Genomic DNA, 13,093 nt, shown 5'->3' on the forward strand with positions numbered 1-13,093 from the left:
AAACCACAAACATTATATTTTTTTAAAGCAAACACCCTAGTGAATAAAATGGTGGGTGCTGCAATTTTTTATGTTACATAGTACTCGCGCAGCGATTTTTAAAACGCAATTTAAGAAAAAAAAAAATAGACTTTTTTTTTACTTTTAATGCACAAAAACACAATATATTGGCAAATTATTTGGTAAAATATAAAAGATGATGGTATGCTGAGTAAATAGATACCAAACATGACATGCTTTAAAACTGTGCATGCCCCGTGCAATGGCAACAAACTGCATATGTTTTTAATATCCACAGGCAACGTTTTAAAAGCCTTTACAAGCTACCATTTTAGATTTATTGAGGAGGTCTAGTGTTAGAAGTACTGCCCTTGATCTAACGTTCGTGGTGATACCTCACATGCATGGTGCAACTGCTGTTTCCATACTGGCACAGGGTCAAGGCTCACGAACGCAGGTGCGCGCATGCCTGGGGGGGTTCGGGTACTTTTTTTTTTTTTTAAGTTATTTTAATTTTTTTAATTATTTTTATACTGTCCCTTTTTTTGGATCACTTTTAATGCTATCACAGGGAATGCAAATATCCTCTATAACTTCAATGGGCATTGTCATATATTCTTTTTTGAGAAATCTGGGTTCTATCAGACTCTAGATATCTCCTCTGCCCTTACATTATCTAATAAAACCAAGATTGGTGTGATCAGATGCTTTCCCAATTTACAAATGGCGCTGTTTATATCCTGCAAAACTGAAGTGATGAAATGCTTGTAGCTTCTGATTTTTTAGGCTGTAGAGATGATTGGCACCATTCTGGTCTCCAATCAGCTCTATGGTCAGCTGGCAGAAACACCGGCTGCATTCTCAGGTTCCCCCGATGGCATGGGACTGCCTGAGAAGGCCGTGGAAGGCAGCAGGGGAGGGGGGCATTGTCTCCCGCTCTTTGTAAAAAGCAATCCTGCAGCTAATTAGCCACTAGGATTGCTTTTACATGAAAGCCGATCACCAGCTGAAAAAAATGATACCAGGATGATGCCTGCAGCCGTAGGCATCATCCTGGTATAACCATTCAAAGTCCAGTGATGTACCAGTTTGTCACTGGTCCTTGTTGGGTATATATGCTATGTTCTTTTTTTTTTTTTGTATGCAGCCTGTGGACTGAATGAAAAAAAGAGAAGAAATCTCTGCCAAAAAAAAAGTGTGGTATGCCCACCATTAGACTATACCGCCCTGCATCCATCCACTTCTAATGGTGGGCACACATTATGTCACACTTTGCCACATGCGCCAGTTCAAAGATTGTACAAATGTCTAAATAGTGGCACGCGTCAATAAAAATTGTCCACGTATAAGTGGTACCCCATATGGAAAAAGGATGACACCAAGTCCCAAACTATCTTGCCTTTACTCCCCATGTAATCTGGGCATCCGGGGGGCTCCCCGTGACTATCTTTTCCCTCATGAATTCAAGACTTATAAGTATAGCCTGTTGCCCTCTCACAGGTCTTCTACATCTTGACCCCTTATCTGGCAGCTTGCTTTTGAATGCAAGGCGGCCAGAAAAATTAATGAGGGACTCATCAATGCAGATTTTTTGCTGGGGAGTATAGACATCTGTAAATTTTTTGGTTAAGGTGATTTTTGAGGGGCTGAATTTTGTTGAGTCAGTCAAATTCAGGGTCACCTCAAGGATGACAGAGTGTATTGTTATTGAAATGCATAAAACACATTATACTCTCATATCTATGCATATGATGAATCGGGTCTGTGGAGCAATACAACCGCAATTCATTTTTTTTTAGTAATGCCCATGTTGAGGGTTAGGCCCCAAAAAAATATAAATTCGAAAACTGTAATGGGTTTCCATGCGAATGGTCTGGCAAGTTTTGAATTTTGGTTGGCGGCGATACATTGTTGTGCATATAAAATGCTTTGATCCACAGTCAATGCATACAGATCTTCCATGAAAAACAGCTCCAAAAAAAATCAAGGGGAGTAGTTAAATTTGCTATTTCCACCTGAATTCCGGGTTGGGCAGTGCATGGGGGAAGTACGGGTGCTGAAGAATTTGTGGGCTGCCAATCGGGATTTGCAAGCACATCCGAAAGGATACTAGGGGCTCTACGGGCCTGTATGCGAATTCTTGGTGGCTGCTTGTTACCGCACCAGCTTGTACTGCACTTAAGGGACTTGACACGTCGCCAGGTGATACTGCAGTGCTGGTATTATTATTATTATACAGGATTATACAGGATTTATACAGCGCCAACAGTTTGCTCAGCGCTTTACAGTATAACGGGAGACAATACAGCAACAATACAGTTCAATACAAGAGGGTTAGGAGGGCCCTGCCCCTTGGAACTTACAATCTAAGAGGTACGAGAAACACCAGGATGTACTAGACCGCTGGTACTCGCCAGTTCACCAAAAGGTAGCGTGGCACTAGTACTGGCACTCTGCTGGATATGAGTCATCAAAATTTACCGGCAAGTGCTAACAGAGATCAGGCCTGATTTTGTGAACACTGCAGTTTTGTGTGCAATGCAACAAGTGACAGTGACCTACTGACATTGCACTTCCTGGGGGAGAAGGGGGGGGGGTAAGCATAGGGGCTAGTGCAGGTGCTGGCAGGTGCCGGGGCTGATCCCGCTAACGCTGTGTTTTTGGGGACGCTATGCTAATGTGAACGCTGGTATAGTGCTGATCTGATCAAACATATTGATCCGTTAGACACTATACTAGCAATGGAGGTTTATTGTGTATGAGCGTGTTCCTGGCAATTGAGGGGTTAAATGTGATGACTGGTGTACTGATGGGCAATCTGGGAGGGGCGTGAAAACCACGGGAGCGTGAATCATGTATATATATATATGTGATTTTGCGCACCTGTGCCGCCCTGTAGCAGTATTTATGCTATAGGGCAGTCAGGAAGCGGTTACACAAGCGTTTTGTGTTATGGCGCTGTGATACTTTAACTGACAATTGCGCGGTCATGCAACGCTGTACCAAAATTAAATTTACATCCTGATTTTCCCCCACGAATTGGGCTTTCTTTTGTTGGCATTTGATCGCCTGTGCAGTTTTGATTTTTTTGTGCTATAAAAAAAAAAACTGACAATTTTGAGAAAAAAAAAAAATATTTTGGACTTTTTGCTATAAAACATGTATTCTGCAACATGTCTTTGCTAAAAAAAAAAAAATCAGAATATGTGCAAATTAATTGGTTTACGTGAAAGCTATAGCATTTACAAATGGCGGTATAGATACTGGATTTTTTATTTATTTTATACTAATGGCGGCAATCAGCGACTTATGACAGCAATCGGCGACTTATGGCGGGACTGCGGCAAACATTCTGACACTGGCGGGGAACTGACTTGGGGTCACTGACATCCCCAGTGACCCCAATACAGTGATCAGTGCAAAAAAACCCACTGACACTGTAATGATGGCACTGGGGAGGAAGGGGTTAACTTTTGGAGACAATCAAAAGGTTAACTATGTGAGGGGAGTGTTTCACTAGAGGGCGGGGGTGTGTACTGCTCTGTTACACACTGTACAGAGGCTGTGTCCAGCGATCCCAGAACAGTGAGCTGAAAGCTGACATGGAGGAAAGCTCCACTGAAAACAGTGCAGCCTTCCTCTCTGTCAGTGATTGCTGGCAATCGCCGCGCTCCAGCAGGTAATCACCGGCCGGGACCCGGTGATTGACACACACAGCCGCGATCGGTGCTGTGGGTAGGGCGGTCGCGTGTGCCCCCTACCCCGGAATGCAGGATCACGTTTATATACGCACAGGGGCCGCCTTGTAGCAGTATATGTACTGCGGGCGGTCCCCTGTAAAAGTATCTTGGGAAATTTACTTACATCACTTTTGTTTTGCCTTGGTCAGCTGACCGTTGTCTGCAGTGTGCTTCCTCCAGCTACATGAACTATATAAACAGCTATTTGTATTTAGAAATGCCGGAGGGTGCTTGCACATGCTACTGCTATTTAATGCCAATGGCAGCCAGTAGGCACAAGCACAGAGCTGACATTCTGCTGTCAGTAACTATCTTCCAACACTGATCACCAAATGCCTGAAGTCATGACTGAGTGTGGAAATGTTGCTTTATAAGGGTAGTTGATTAATAAAGTAGGAGATTCTGGCTTTTGTAGATTGAGCTTCATGCACAGGAGGACCTATGACTTCATGGCTGGTTCTTAAACTAGGAGATGCTGTGTGCACAGCCTGTTTATATACAGCTGGCTGCCTGCATAGAAGATATATTGCTGCAGGTTTGTTGACATGTTGCCAAAGATTAGGATGACAGTGCTACCATGTCAACACGGTAATACGAGCAGGACAGAAGGAAACAACACTACATATTCATGATTCTTCCAAGAGTGAATCTTCAGCAGGCCAGCATCTAGTGTAAGGAGAAGGATGCCAGTTCAGGGTGCTTACTTTGCAAAAATACTACAGGCTAACTAGATTTAGGCTGTTGTGCACAAGCTGTGATTTTTTCTCAAGTCAGATAGAAAGCATTTTAATACTCTCCACTCCAAGGTTGCCATATGGCGCTTTAAACTTCCAGTGAAGTAAAGGTCCTCAATTAGATAAGTTATAGGAAAGTTAACCATAGCAGTTGTTTCTGGAAAGCAGAACATGTCCACCTTAGTCCTCATGCACACTGGACGTTTTTACAGCTGCTGTTTTTGGCTTTTGACGTATTTTTCTACAACTAGTAAACTCCCCAGCATGTTATCCAATGTGTCCATGCACACAGAATGTAATCAGCGTTTTTTTGGCAGGAAAAAAAACCCAAAACTGGGTTTCTAGAGGAGTTTTTTAGCTGTAAAAATGCTCTAACGCTGAAAAATGCGGCAAAACGTGATAAATAGCGGCAAACCGGCGTTTTTGGACTTTTTTTGAGCAAAAAGAATAATTTTTTTGGTAAAAAAAAGCTAAAAACGCAGCAAAACGCTAATGCAAAACCGTACAAAAACACTGAAAAACTCACGTTTTTAAAACGTGACTTTACACAGCTAACGTTACCAGAGCTATTAAATCGCCCAGTGTGCATGGAGCCTTATATTTAGCCTTTACAACAGGAACTCACCTCGAGTCATATCTTTAAAACCTCCCAGACAGCAAATCTCAAAATCAGACAGGAGCTGAAAATAAAAATAAAGAGCATTACTTAAACGTTCCAAAGAGCATTTAAAAACGTCTATTGTGCTAATAAATAAGATAAACACATAGCTCAAACAGATGACCATCAGGAGCCCCCTGAATCAAATTCATATTTTAAACATACATTTCTAGCAGGTCCTTAAAGTTGTAAATCCTGGGGTTGTCATTTTGATGTTTCCTTCACCAGTTAAAGTGATTCTAAAGGCATTTGAAAAAACAAAAAAATTAAATAAAGAGCTTATACTTACCTGCTCTGCTTAATAATATTGCAGTGCGGCCCCTTCCCTCCTCTGTTTTGACGATCCACTGCTGGTGCTGTTTGCTCCTTCCTGCGAGTGCCCTCATAAAAAGCCATGTGGTATGGGGACCCCAATGTAGGCCTGCTCCCAAGCTGGGCTTTGTGCATAGAAATACGTGCCAGCTAGGCCTAGCCTCCCCCTTCCTCCTCACAGCCTATGGCTCCCGCTCCTGCTTGTGTCTCCTGTAAGACCAGGAAGTGGAGTAGTTATAAAGCCAGGACAGCGCTAGATTGGTGAGATGAGCCAGATAAATGTTTAGGGATGAACAGTTAGTGGGGAGTTTTCTTACCTTAATGCAGGGAATACATTATGGTAAAAAAAAAAAAAAGTTACACTTTTTTTTTTTTAAATCAGAAAGAAAGTTTATTAAACAGAACAAAGAAACATAGTCCAAAATACTCCTGTCACAGAAACAGCACACAGTAAAGAAAGTAATCAGCATAGAGATACAGAATCTTACAAATCGTACAAACACATTATGAAGTGGTAAACAGTAGACTTTATAACATCCTCACCTTCCACTAACAAGTAAACAGGGCAAAAGATAAAAAAGTATCATATCTAGAACATTATTGAAACTACTCAAATACTAAATCAAGATGGATTCGTCCTAGGGAGAAAGCCCTACCATTAAGGAGCTCAACCATATCCTAACAAACATGGCTTCACCAGCTCCACTGGACCAAGCCAGGGACCGACAGCCAACCATCCCATATTTTATCAAATTTAGCTGCACATCCCTTATGGTATATGAGTTTTTCGTAGCACAGTAGTGTGCATAGTGGTAAGCCAGTCCTGTGTAGATGGGAGCAACAAAAGCGCCTTTCGAGCTTGGAACAGGGCTCTAGACACTGCCTCCTTAACAAAAGCATTAGGGATCATCGGATCCAAAATACCAAGAATACAGAACAGGGGGTCCAAGGTCAACTGGAGTTGATAGGCCTGGTTAATTAATCCCAGTATCTATGAAGCTTGGGACAGTGCCAGAACATGTTGATCAAGACCCCATGATCCCTTTGACACCTAGGACAGAGGGGGTCAGCCAGTAAACCCATCCTGTGTAGCTTAAAAGGGGTGTAATGTACTCTGAGTAGTATGTACAACTGTGAGAGGCGCTGCAACACATTCAAGGAACTGTAGCAGACCGCCTCCATAGCCTCCTCCCATTGCTCTCCAGTCAGTTCATCCACATCTGGCACCCACTGTACCCTAAACCCTGCAGGGGTAATTATCCAAATAGGGTCCCAGGAGGTGTTGGTAACAATTCGAAATAAAACACTTAGTGGAGGAAGCTTATTGCATCAATCTAAACACCAGAGTGGGGGAGAGGCAGAATTCAGGAGAAAATCGCGGGGCCATTACCGCATGTCTCCACTGCAGATAATAACAATGCATCTGCAGGGGAAGATCACATTTAGATTGCAAGACTGCAAAGGATAACAGTTTACCATTATCGAAAACCTGCTTCACATAGGTAATGCCATACGCTTGCCACTTGGACGCATATTGGAGCTTAGCTAGTTTGGGGTATGTGGGACTGTGCCAGAGAGTACTGAAGCTGGTATATCCTGTAACCCCCTGGAGTTTAGTTTTTTTGCCAAATATTGTGCATAAGTAGGAAAAGACCTATTTGGTTTACAAAAGGATTGCGACTCCAACCCCTCGGATAAAGAGGGTACATTAAGGCAAATATGTCTTTATTCGGTTTTGCAAGAAGTCAAACAGTACAAGGTAAATAAAGAGAAAATTATAAGAACAACAATGGCAAGGGTGAATAGGCACCTTTCAAATAGGAATTAGCGTAGTCCATGGAAGCGGAAGATAAGGATCTTAGTCATAGAGGGGGAATCCCCCGACAGGCGATATTTAGAGAAGATACAGTAATTCCTTAGCGACTGAATGAGAGACCCTTGTGGAGAGTAGTGGAAACGCTCGAGCGAGCGCGGAGTAGGGGGAAGGAGATATAGATAGGGCAAGAGGGAGAGAGAGAGGGGGGTCGGAGGGGATCGAGAATGAGAAAGGGGCATAGAGAAGAGACGTGAGAGAGGAAAGAAAGGGAGGGAGGGGGGGGGGGAGGAAAAAAAAAAAAAGGAGGGGGGGTGGGAGAGAAGATCCTAGGTGGGGAGGTTGGATGGAGCAGGCCTATAAGGAGGTCTGGTATATTGCCAGGGTGGACCCCTAGGTCACCCCCTTAGGACGTGTCAGATAGTCAACTCGGGGTGTATGCCTGGGGCGTTGAGTATGACTCCATCAAGTTCCATCAGGGGCGCATAGCTTTCGCAGGTGTGAGGATGAGGAGAAATGAAGCCAGATCGACCACAGTGACTTGTGTTTATCGAAAGTGTTGTTGTCGAATGCCAACATTTCCTCCACGCGCATGGTATCATTTAGCACCGAGACACACAAGGAGAGGGGCGGGGGAGTGATCAAGGACAAAGTGTTGTATGGTCTGTGATACCTCTGCGATACACAGGGAGTCCTTGAGCAGAGTGTTTTTCAGATGGCAGGAGAAATGGCGCTTTGGTGTCGTTCAGTTTTGAATGGCCAGACCATAACAGGTGGCCGATGGCGGAGGAAGTCGGGTGGTCGAGGAGTGATTGCGACACAAAGAAGTAGTCAATGCGACTGTATGTCTCGTGTGCTGGGGAATAGTAACTGTAGTCTTGCTCCGATGGGTGTTGGGTTCGCCAAATATCCACTAGGTGTAAGTCGTGGAGGCGATTAATGAGGGATAGGGTCATCGCAGGAAGAGAAGAATTGCCCAAGGAAGTATCAAGTTCCGGCGAGAGAGCCACGTTGAAGTCCCCTCTGACTATGTAATAGGGACCTCCAAATTCAGAGAGCTTGGAGAGGGCCTTTGTCAGGAATGGGGCTTGGTCTTGGTTGGGAGCGTCTTCTAGCTCCTCTTCTCCGGTGTGTTGAAGCGGTGCCTAAACCCTCCCTTGGGATGGGTGAGGGGGAAAAAAAGAGAAAGGAGAAAAAAAAAAAAAGGAGGGGGGGGGGGTGAGAGGGGGTTATTCCCAGAGGCTAGGGGAAAGGGGGATGGGAAGATAGGGGCAGACAAAGAAAGAGAAGTAACAAAGAAATCTACCAGACAGGGTCTGAACACGCAAACAGTGTGATGAACAATACACTGAGGGCCTAGGTGGGGAACGTCACAGGCGCAAGTGTCCGTTCCCGACCCAAGCCCCCCACATGCATTTGGCAACTTCAGGGGGGTCCCCCAATCAAGGGGTTACCCCCCTGATAAAACATCATCAGCGAACCCTCCATCATACTTGTTACAAAAAGACAGTTACCCCCCCCCCGGTATATGAAGATAGGGTGGATAATCACAACCCGGTGGAGACTTAGGTAATTTGGGGGGAGGGCCTAGAGACCCTGTGACTAGGGCCAGAGGAGTCCCAGATCGTCACCGCAAGCGGCAGTGGCATCACCTGAGGGGGGTCCTCCCGCCACAGCCCCAGGCTGCCGCTAACAGGCACAGGGAAATAAAAAGCAAGGAGAAGAGAGGAAAAAAAAAAAGAAGGGGCACAAAAGCTTTTAAAAAATACAAAATGAAAAATTAAAAAATTTAAAGATTGAAAAATGTAAAAAAAAAAAAAAGGGGGCACGAAATCACTACAGCTAAAAGAGCACACAATAAGAGAACCGACTCAGGTAGGGGGAGGAAAAAATGGCGAGCATGTCTCTATTTGTTCAGGTAGTGGTCGCCCTCCAGGTTCTTCTGGGGGGGGGGGGGCGGCGCGTTTCTTCTTCTTTTGGTCGGGCCACTGACCTGTGGGTGGAAGTGGGTGGCCGGGGAGTGGGAGCTGATGAGGCCAGTCCAGGAGGGCCACAGGAGGTAGACCCAACACTCCTAAAAATGTTGGTAAGTCTCCGATCATGCGGAAAAGGGCGGCTTTATCCTGGTGCGTCGCTTGGAGCTGGAATGGGAATCGCCAGTGGTAGCGAATGTTCCTTTCCTGCAACTTCTGGGTGAGGGGGCGCAGGGCCCTACGCATGGCCAGGGTCTGACGTGAGAGGTCAGGAAGAAGCATCACTGGCGATCCATTGAAGAAGATGGTGTCCTGTTGGCTGGCTGCACGCATGATGGCGTCCTTGATTTTGAAAAAACAGACCCTGCAAAGGGTGTCGCGGATATAAAGGATGAGTTGGCTTTTCTGGGGCCCATCGTGCGGTGTACGCGGTCCAGCTCTATAGCGGTATCCTTGGGTTGCTACAGTAACTGATTAAAGATAGTGGAAACCGCCGCGGCCAGGTCTTTGGGTTCGACCGATTCCGGGATGCCCCTGATCCGAATGTTGTTGCGGCGATTTATTTTTTCAATGTCGTCCTGTTGGTACAGGAGCTGCTGTATGAGCGCCGTATGCTATTTGAGGGTCTCTTCGTGTGTTTGAAGGGTGTTGCTTAGGCCGTCAGTGGAGTTCTCGATTTCGTCCAGGTGCGTGCGAACATCTTGTTTGAGGGCGGCGATTTCCTGCTTATATGTGTGTTCGATACGATTCACACAGTGTTCGAAATCCGTTTTTGTGGGAAGAGATCTAATGTATGCGTGTAGGGATCTCATGTGGGACTGCAGGTTCCAGTCGTCCTCAGAACAAAGGGATGCCGTGGAGGGGCTGTGGGACCCCTGTGTGTCTCGTGGCCTCGAGCTTGGCGAGGGGCTGTGGGATCTCTGTATGGCCCGGATCCATGTATCGGGGCAGTGGGCCCCTATTGCTCCCCGTGGGCTCCGTGGTGGGGGGGAGGGAGTGCGGGACCCCTGTGTAGCCTTCGGACTCCATGTTGGAGAGGGGCTGAGGGCCCCCTGAGTGTCCTGTGGGCTCCGTGTTGGGGAGCCCGTGATCCGCTGTGTCTGTGTCTCCGCAGTGCCCCTGTGCGCCTCCTCTGTGAGTGTTGGTTAGGGGGCTGCAGGTCCCTTGAATGTCCCTTTGTCCCTGTGTGGGGGAGGGGCCGAGGGGCTCCTGAGTGTCCCGGGTCTGAGGTGCAGGGGAGGGTGGTGCCGATGGGTCCCCAGGGCTGGAGGGGGGATCATAACCCCACGGGCTTACCTGCCCCTCGATCCCTGGCTCCGGATTCCTGGGATCCTCGTGTGCAGTGGTGGTTGCAGCCGGCGGTGCAATCTTGGATGCCGGGGCGCTCGTGTCACGGTCCCGCGAGCGGACCAGATACCGGCTCAGGGAGCCGCCGGATCGGTCCCCTCTCGTGCCCCTGGTGGTGTGGTGGTTTCTTCTCCCCATGGTCAGTGCCTGTGAGCTTGGGAGAGGGTAGCTTATGCCTATTTACTGGGGCTCGGGCCGGGAGCTAAGCAGAGGAGCTACCTAGCCGTCCATGCGCCTGGCCACGCCCCCCCAAGAGGGTACATTAAAACAAAGGGCCATAGCTAAGGTGGTATCATGGTGCAGTCGGGCAGTACCAGTGGTGGAGGTGGTGGGCATGCCGCTCACCATATTCTGCAGTTGTGCAGCCATATAATAAGAGCCAAGGGTGTGGAAATGCAATATCCCCTGCCATTTTAGGGCGCTGGATTTGTTCTAGCTTAATCCTGGGAGGGCCCTGCTTCCATAGAAGGGAGCGGGAAAGGAAGGTAATTGTACGAAAAGTCCTTTGAGGGATCACCACTGGGGAGTTGTGTAGGAGGTAGAGTAACTGGAGCATAAGTATAATTTTATGCAAGTATAATTTTATGCAAAGTGATCTCCAAAGCCAAAACATTTTAGAGCCTCCCAAAGGTACCACCATGCAACGCTGTACATACATTACATTAAATTTATGTCCTTTTTTTCCTTTTTTCGGTGGTATTTGATCACCTCTGCATTTTTATTTTTTGTGCTATAAACAAAAAAAAACAAAAAAAACCTGACAACTTTGAGAAAAAAAAAAAAAAATTTGATTTTTGCTATAAAACATATCCCATGACATATCCTCTGCGTTTTTATTCTTTGTGCTATAAACAAAAAAAAAACCTGACAACTTTGAAAAAACAAAACAATTTTTGATTTTTGCTATAACACATATCCAAGAAAATAAAAAAAAAAATCAAATTTCTTCTTAAGTTTAGGCCAAAATGTATTCTGCTACATGTCTGCTTAAAAAAAAATCCCAATACGTGTAAATTAATTGGTTTACATGAAAGTTATAGCGGCTACAAATGGTGGTGTATATATACAATGGAATTTAATTTTTTTTTATACTAGTAATGATGGCGATCAGCCTTATAGAGGGACTGCAGCAAGCATTCTGACACTGGGTGGGAACTAACTGCCACTAATACAGTGCTAATAAAAAGCACTGACACTAACTGACAGTTAACATCTGGGGCAATCAAAGGGTTAACCATGTGCTGTGTGTGTTTTACTATGGAGACATGTTGCTTTGTATTTCTCTGCTGTTATGAAATACAGAGCAGCATGTCCTTGCTGACAGGAGCGAGACCTGTGTTGTTTACACACAGGCCTCTCCCCTGTCAGCTTTACCCGACAGTTGCCGAGACCCGACACTTTTATATAAATATTTATATAAAAGTGACCCGACAGTCGTTGGGACCCGGTGACTGACATCCCTAGCCGCCAATAGCGCTCTCTACCCAAATGTGCAAATCACACACACACACACACACACACACACACACACAATTCTGCTACTTCTACTTCAGCGGGCAAGCGGCTAATAAAGAGGTTTATGTCTATATCTAGTATGGGTATTTAAAAAATAATCTATTGCCATAATTAAGATTTGGACAGGCAAGGATACTTTTTATAGCAATTAAATTGTAATTTTACCTATGAAACATGTTGAGGATTAGCACACTGTTTATACTTACCCAGACTGAAAAACAATCCATTACTAATGCAGGTACCATGCCCCCCATCATCAGCAGTAATTTTTAATCAAGTGTAAAAATTATTAATAAAAAACTACAGAATGATAACTGCCATCTACGGAGGAACCAGGTTTCAGCCTGTTCTGTGCATTATGAAAACAAAAGTGAAAGGATCCGTCGGAGATACAGTTAATATGCGGACCATTTTAACCTCCCTGGCGGTATTCCCGAGTGTAGCTCGGGGTAAAGTTTCATTACCACAAGCGGTAACCCCGAGCTACACTCGGGCTTACCATGCAGCACTGCTCCGCGATCCCTCAATCAATTACCTTGTCCTGCGCTCCCGCGATGTCCCTCCTGCAGTGTCCCTGGCAATGTAATCCAGCGGATGCCGGCATCTGTCACCTGGGTTCCGTCCCCTGCGAGTGTCGGAACGTACGGGGGTCGGAACGGAGGGAAATTTGAAAATGACAAAGTGACATTCACTAAAATCACATAGTACAACATTACTGTATTAAACCATTTCACATACATTTTGTCCCTAGTGCTTTGTCCTGTGCCCTGCCTGCATTTTTACTGTTCTTTCTGCCTGGAAACGGAGAAATGTCCATGGCGTCCAAAAAGCGTCCCTTTAAGTCAAAATCGGTTTTAGACCAGCTAGAGAACAGCGATAGTAAATCAGAACCACTTGCAGAATTGAGTGATGATGATTTGTGGGGAAATTCGTCATCAGACACTGAAAACGATTTTGCGACTTTGCGCAGTGATGTGCGAACTTGGCACTATATTTCAAAT

General features: G+C 45.6%; 1 protein-coding gene across 1 annotated transcript in view; it reads right to left on the bottom strand.

Annotated features, from left to right (window-relative positions):
- Positions 1–13,093, bottom strand: part of BRCA1 (BRCA1 DNA repair associated) — a 265,311-nt gene that overhangs the window by 24,158 nt on the left and 228,060 nt on the right. Inside the window, exon 10 of the mRNA XM_089657153.1 lies at positions 5,100–5,154. Within this exon, the coding sequence (XP_089513279.1) occupies positions 5,100–5,154 (55 nt within the window). The remainder of the gene's footprint in view (positions 1–5,099; positions 5,155–13,093) is intronic.

This window comes from Staurois parvus, unplaced genomic scaffold, assembly GCF_062004578.1.
Source record: "Staurois parvus isolate SC_StPar_1 unplaced genomic scaffold, SC_StPar_1.0 ptg000971l, whole genome shotgun sequence".
Classification (NCBI taxonomy): Eukaryota; Metazoa; Chordata; class Amphibia; order Anura; family Ranidae; genus Staurois; species Staurois parvus.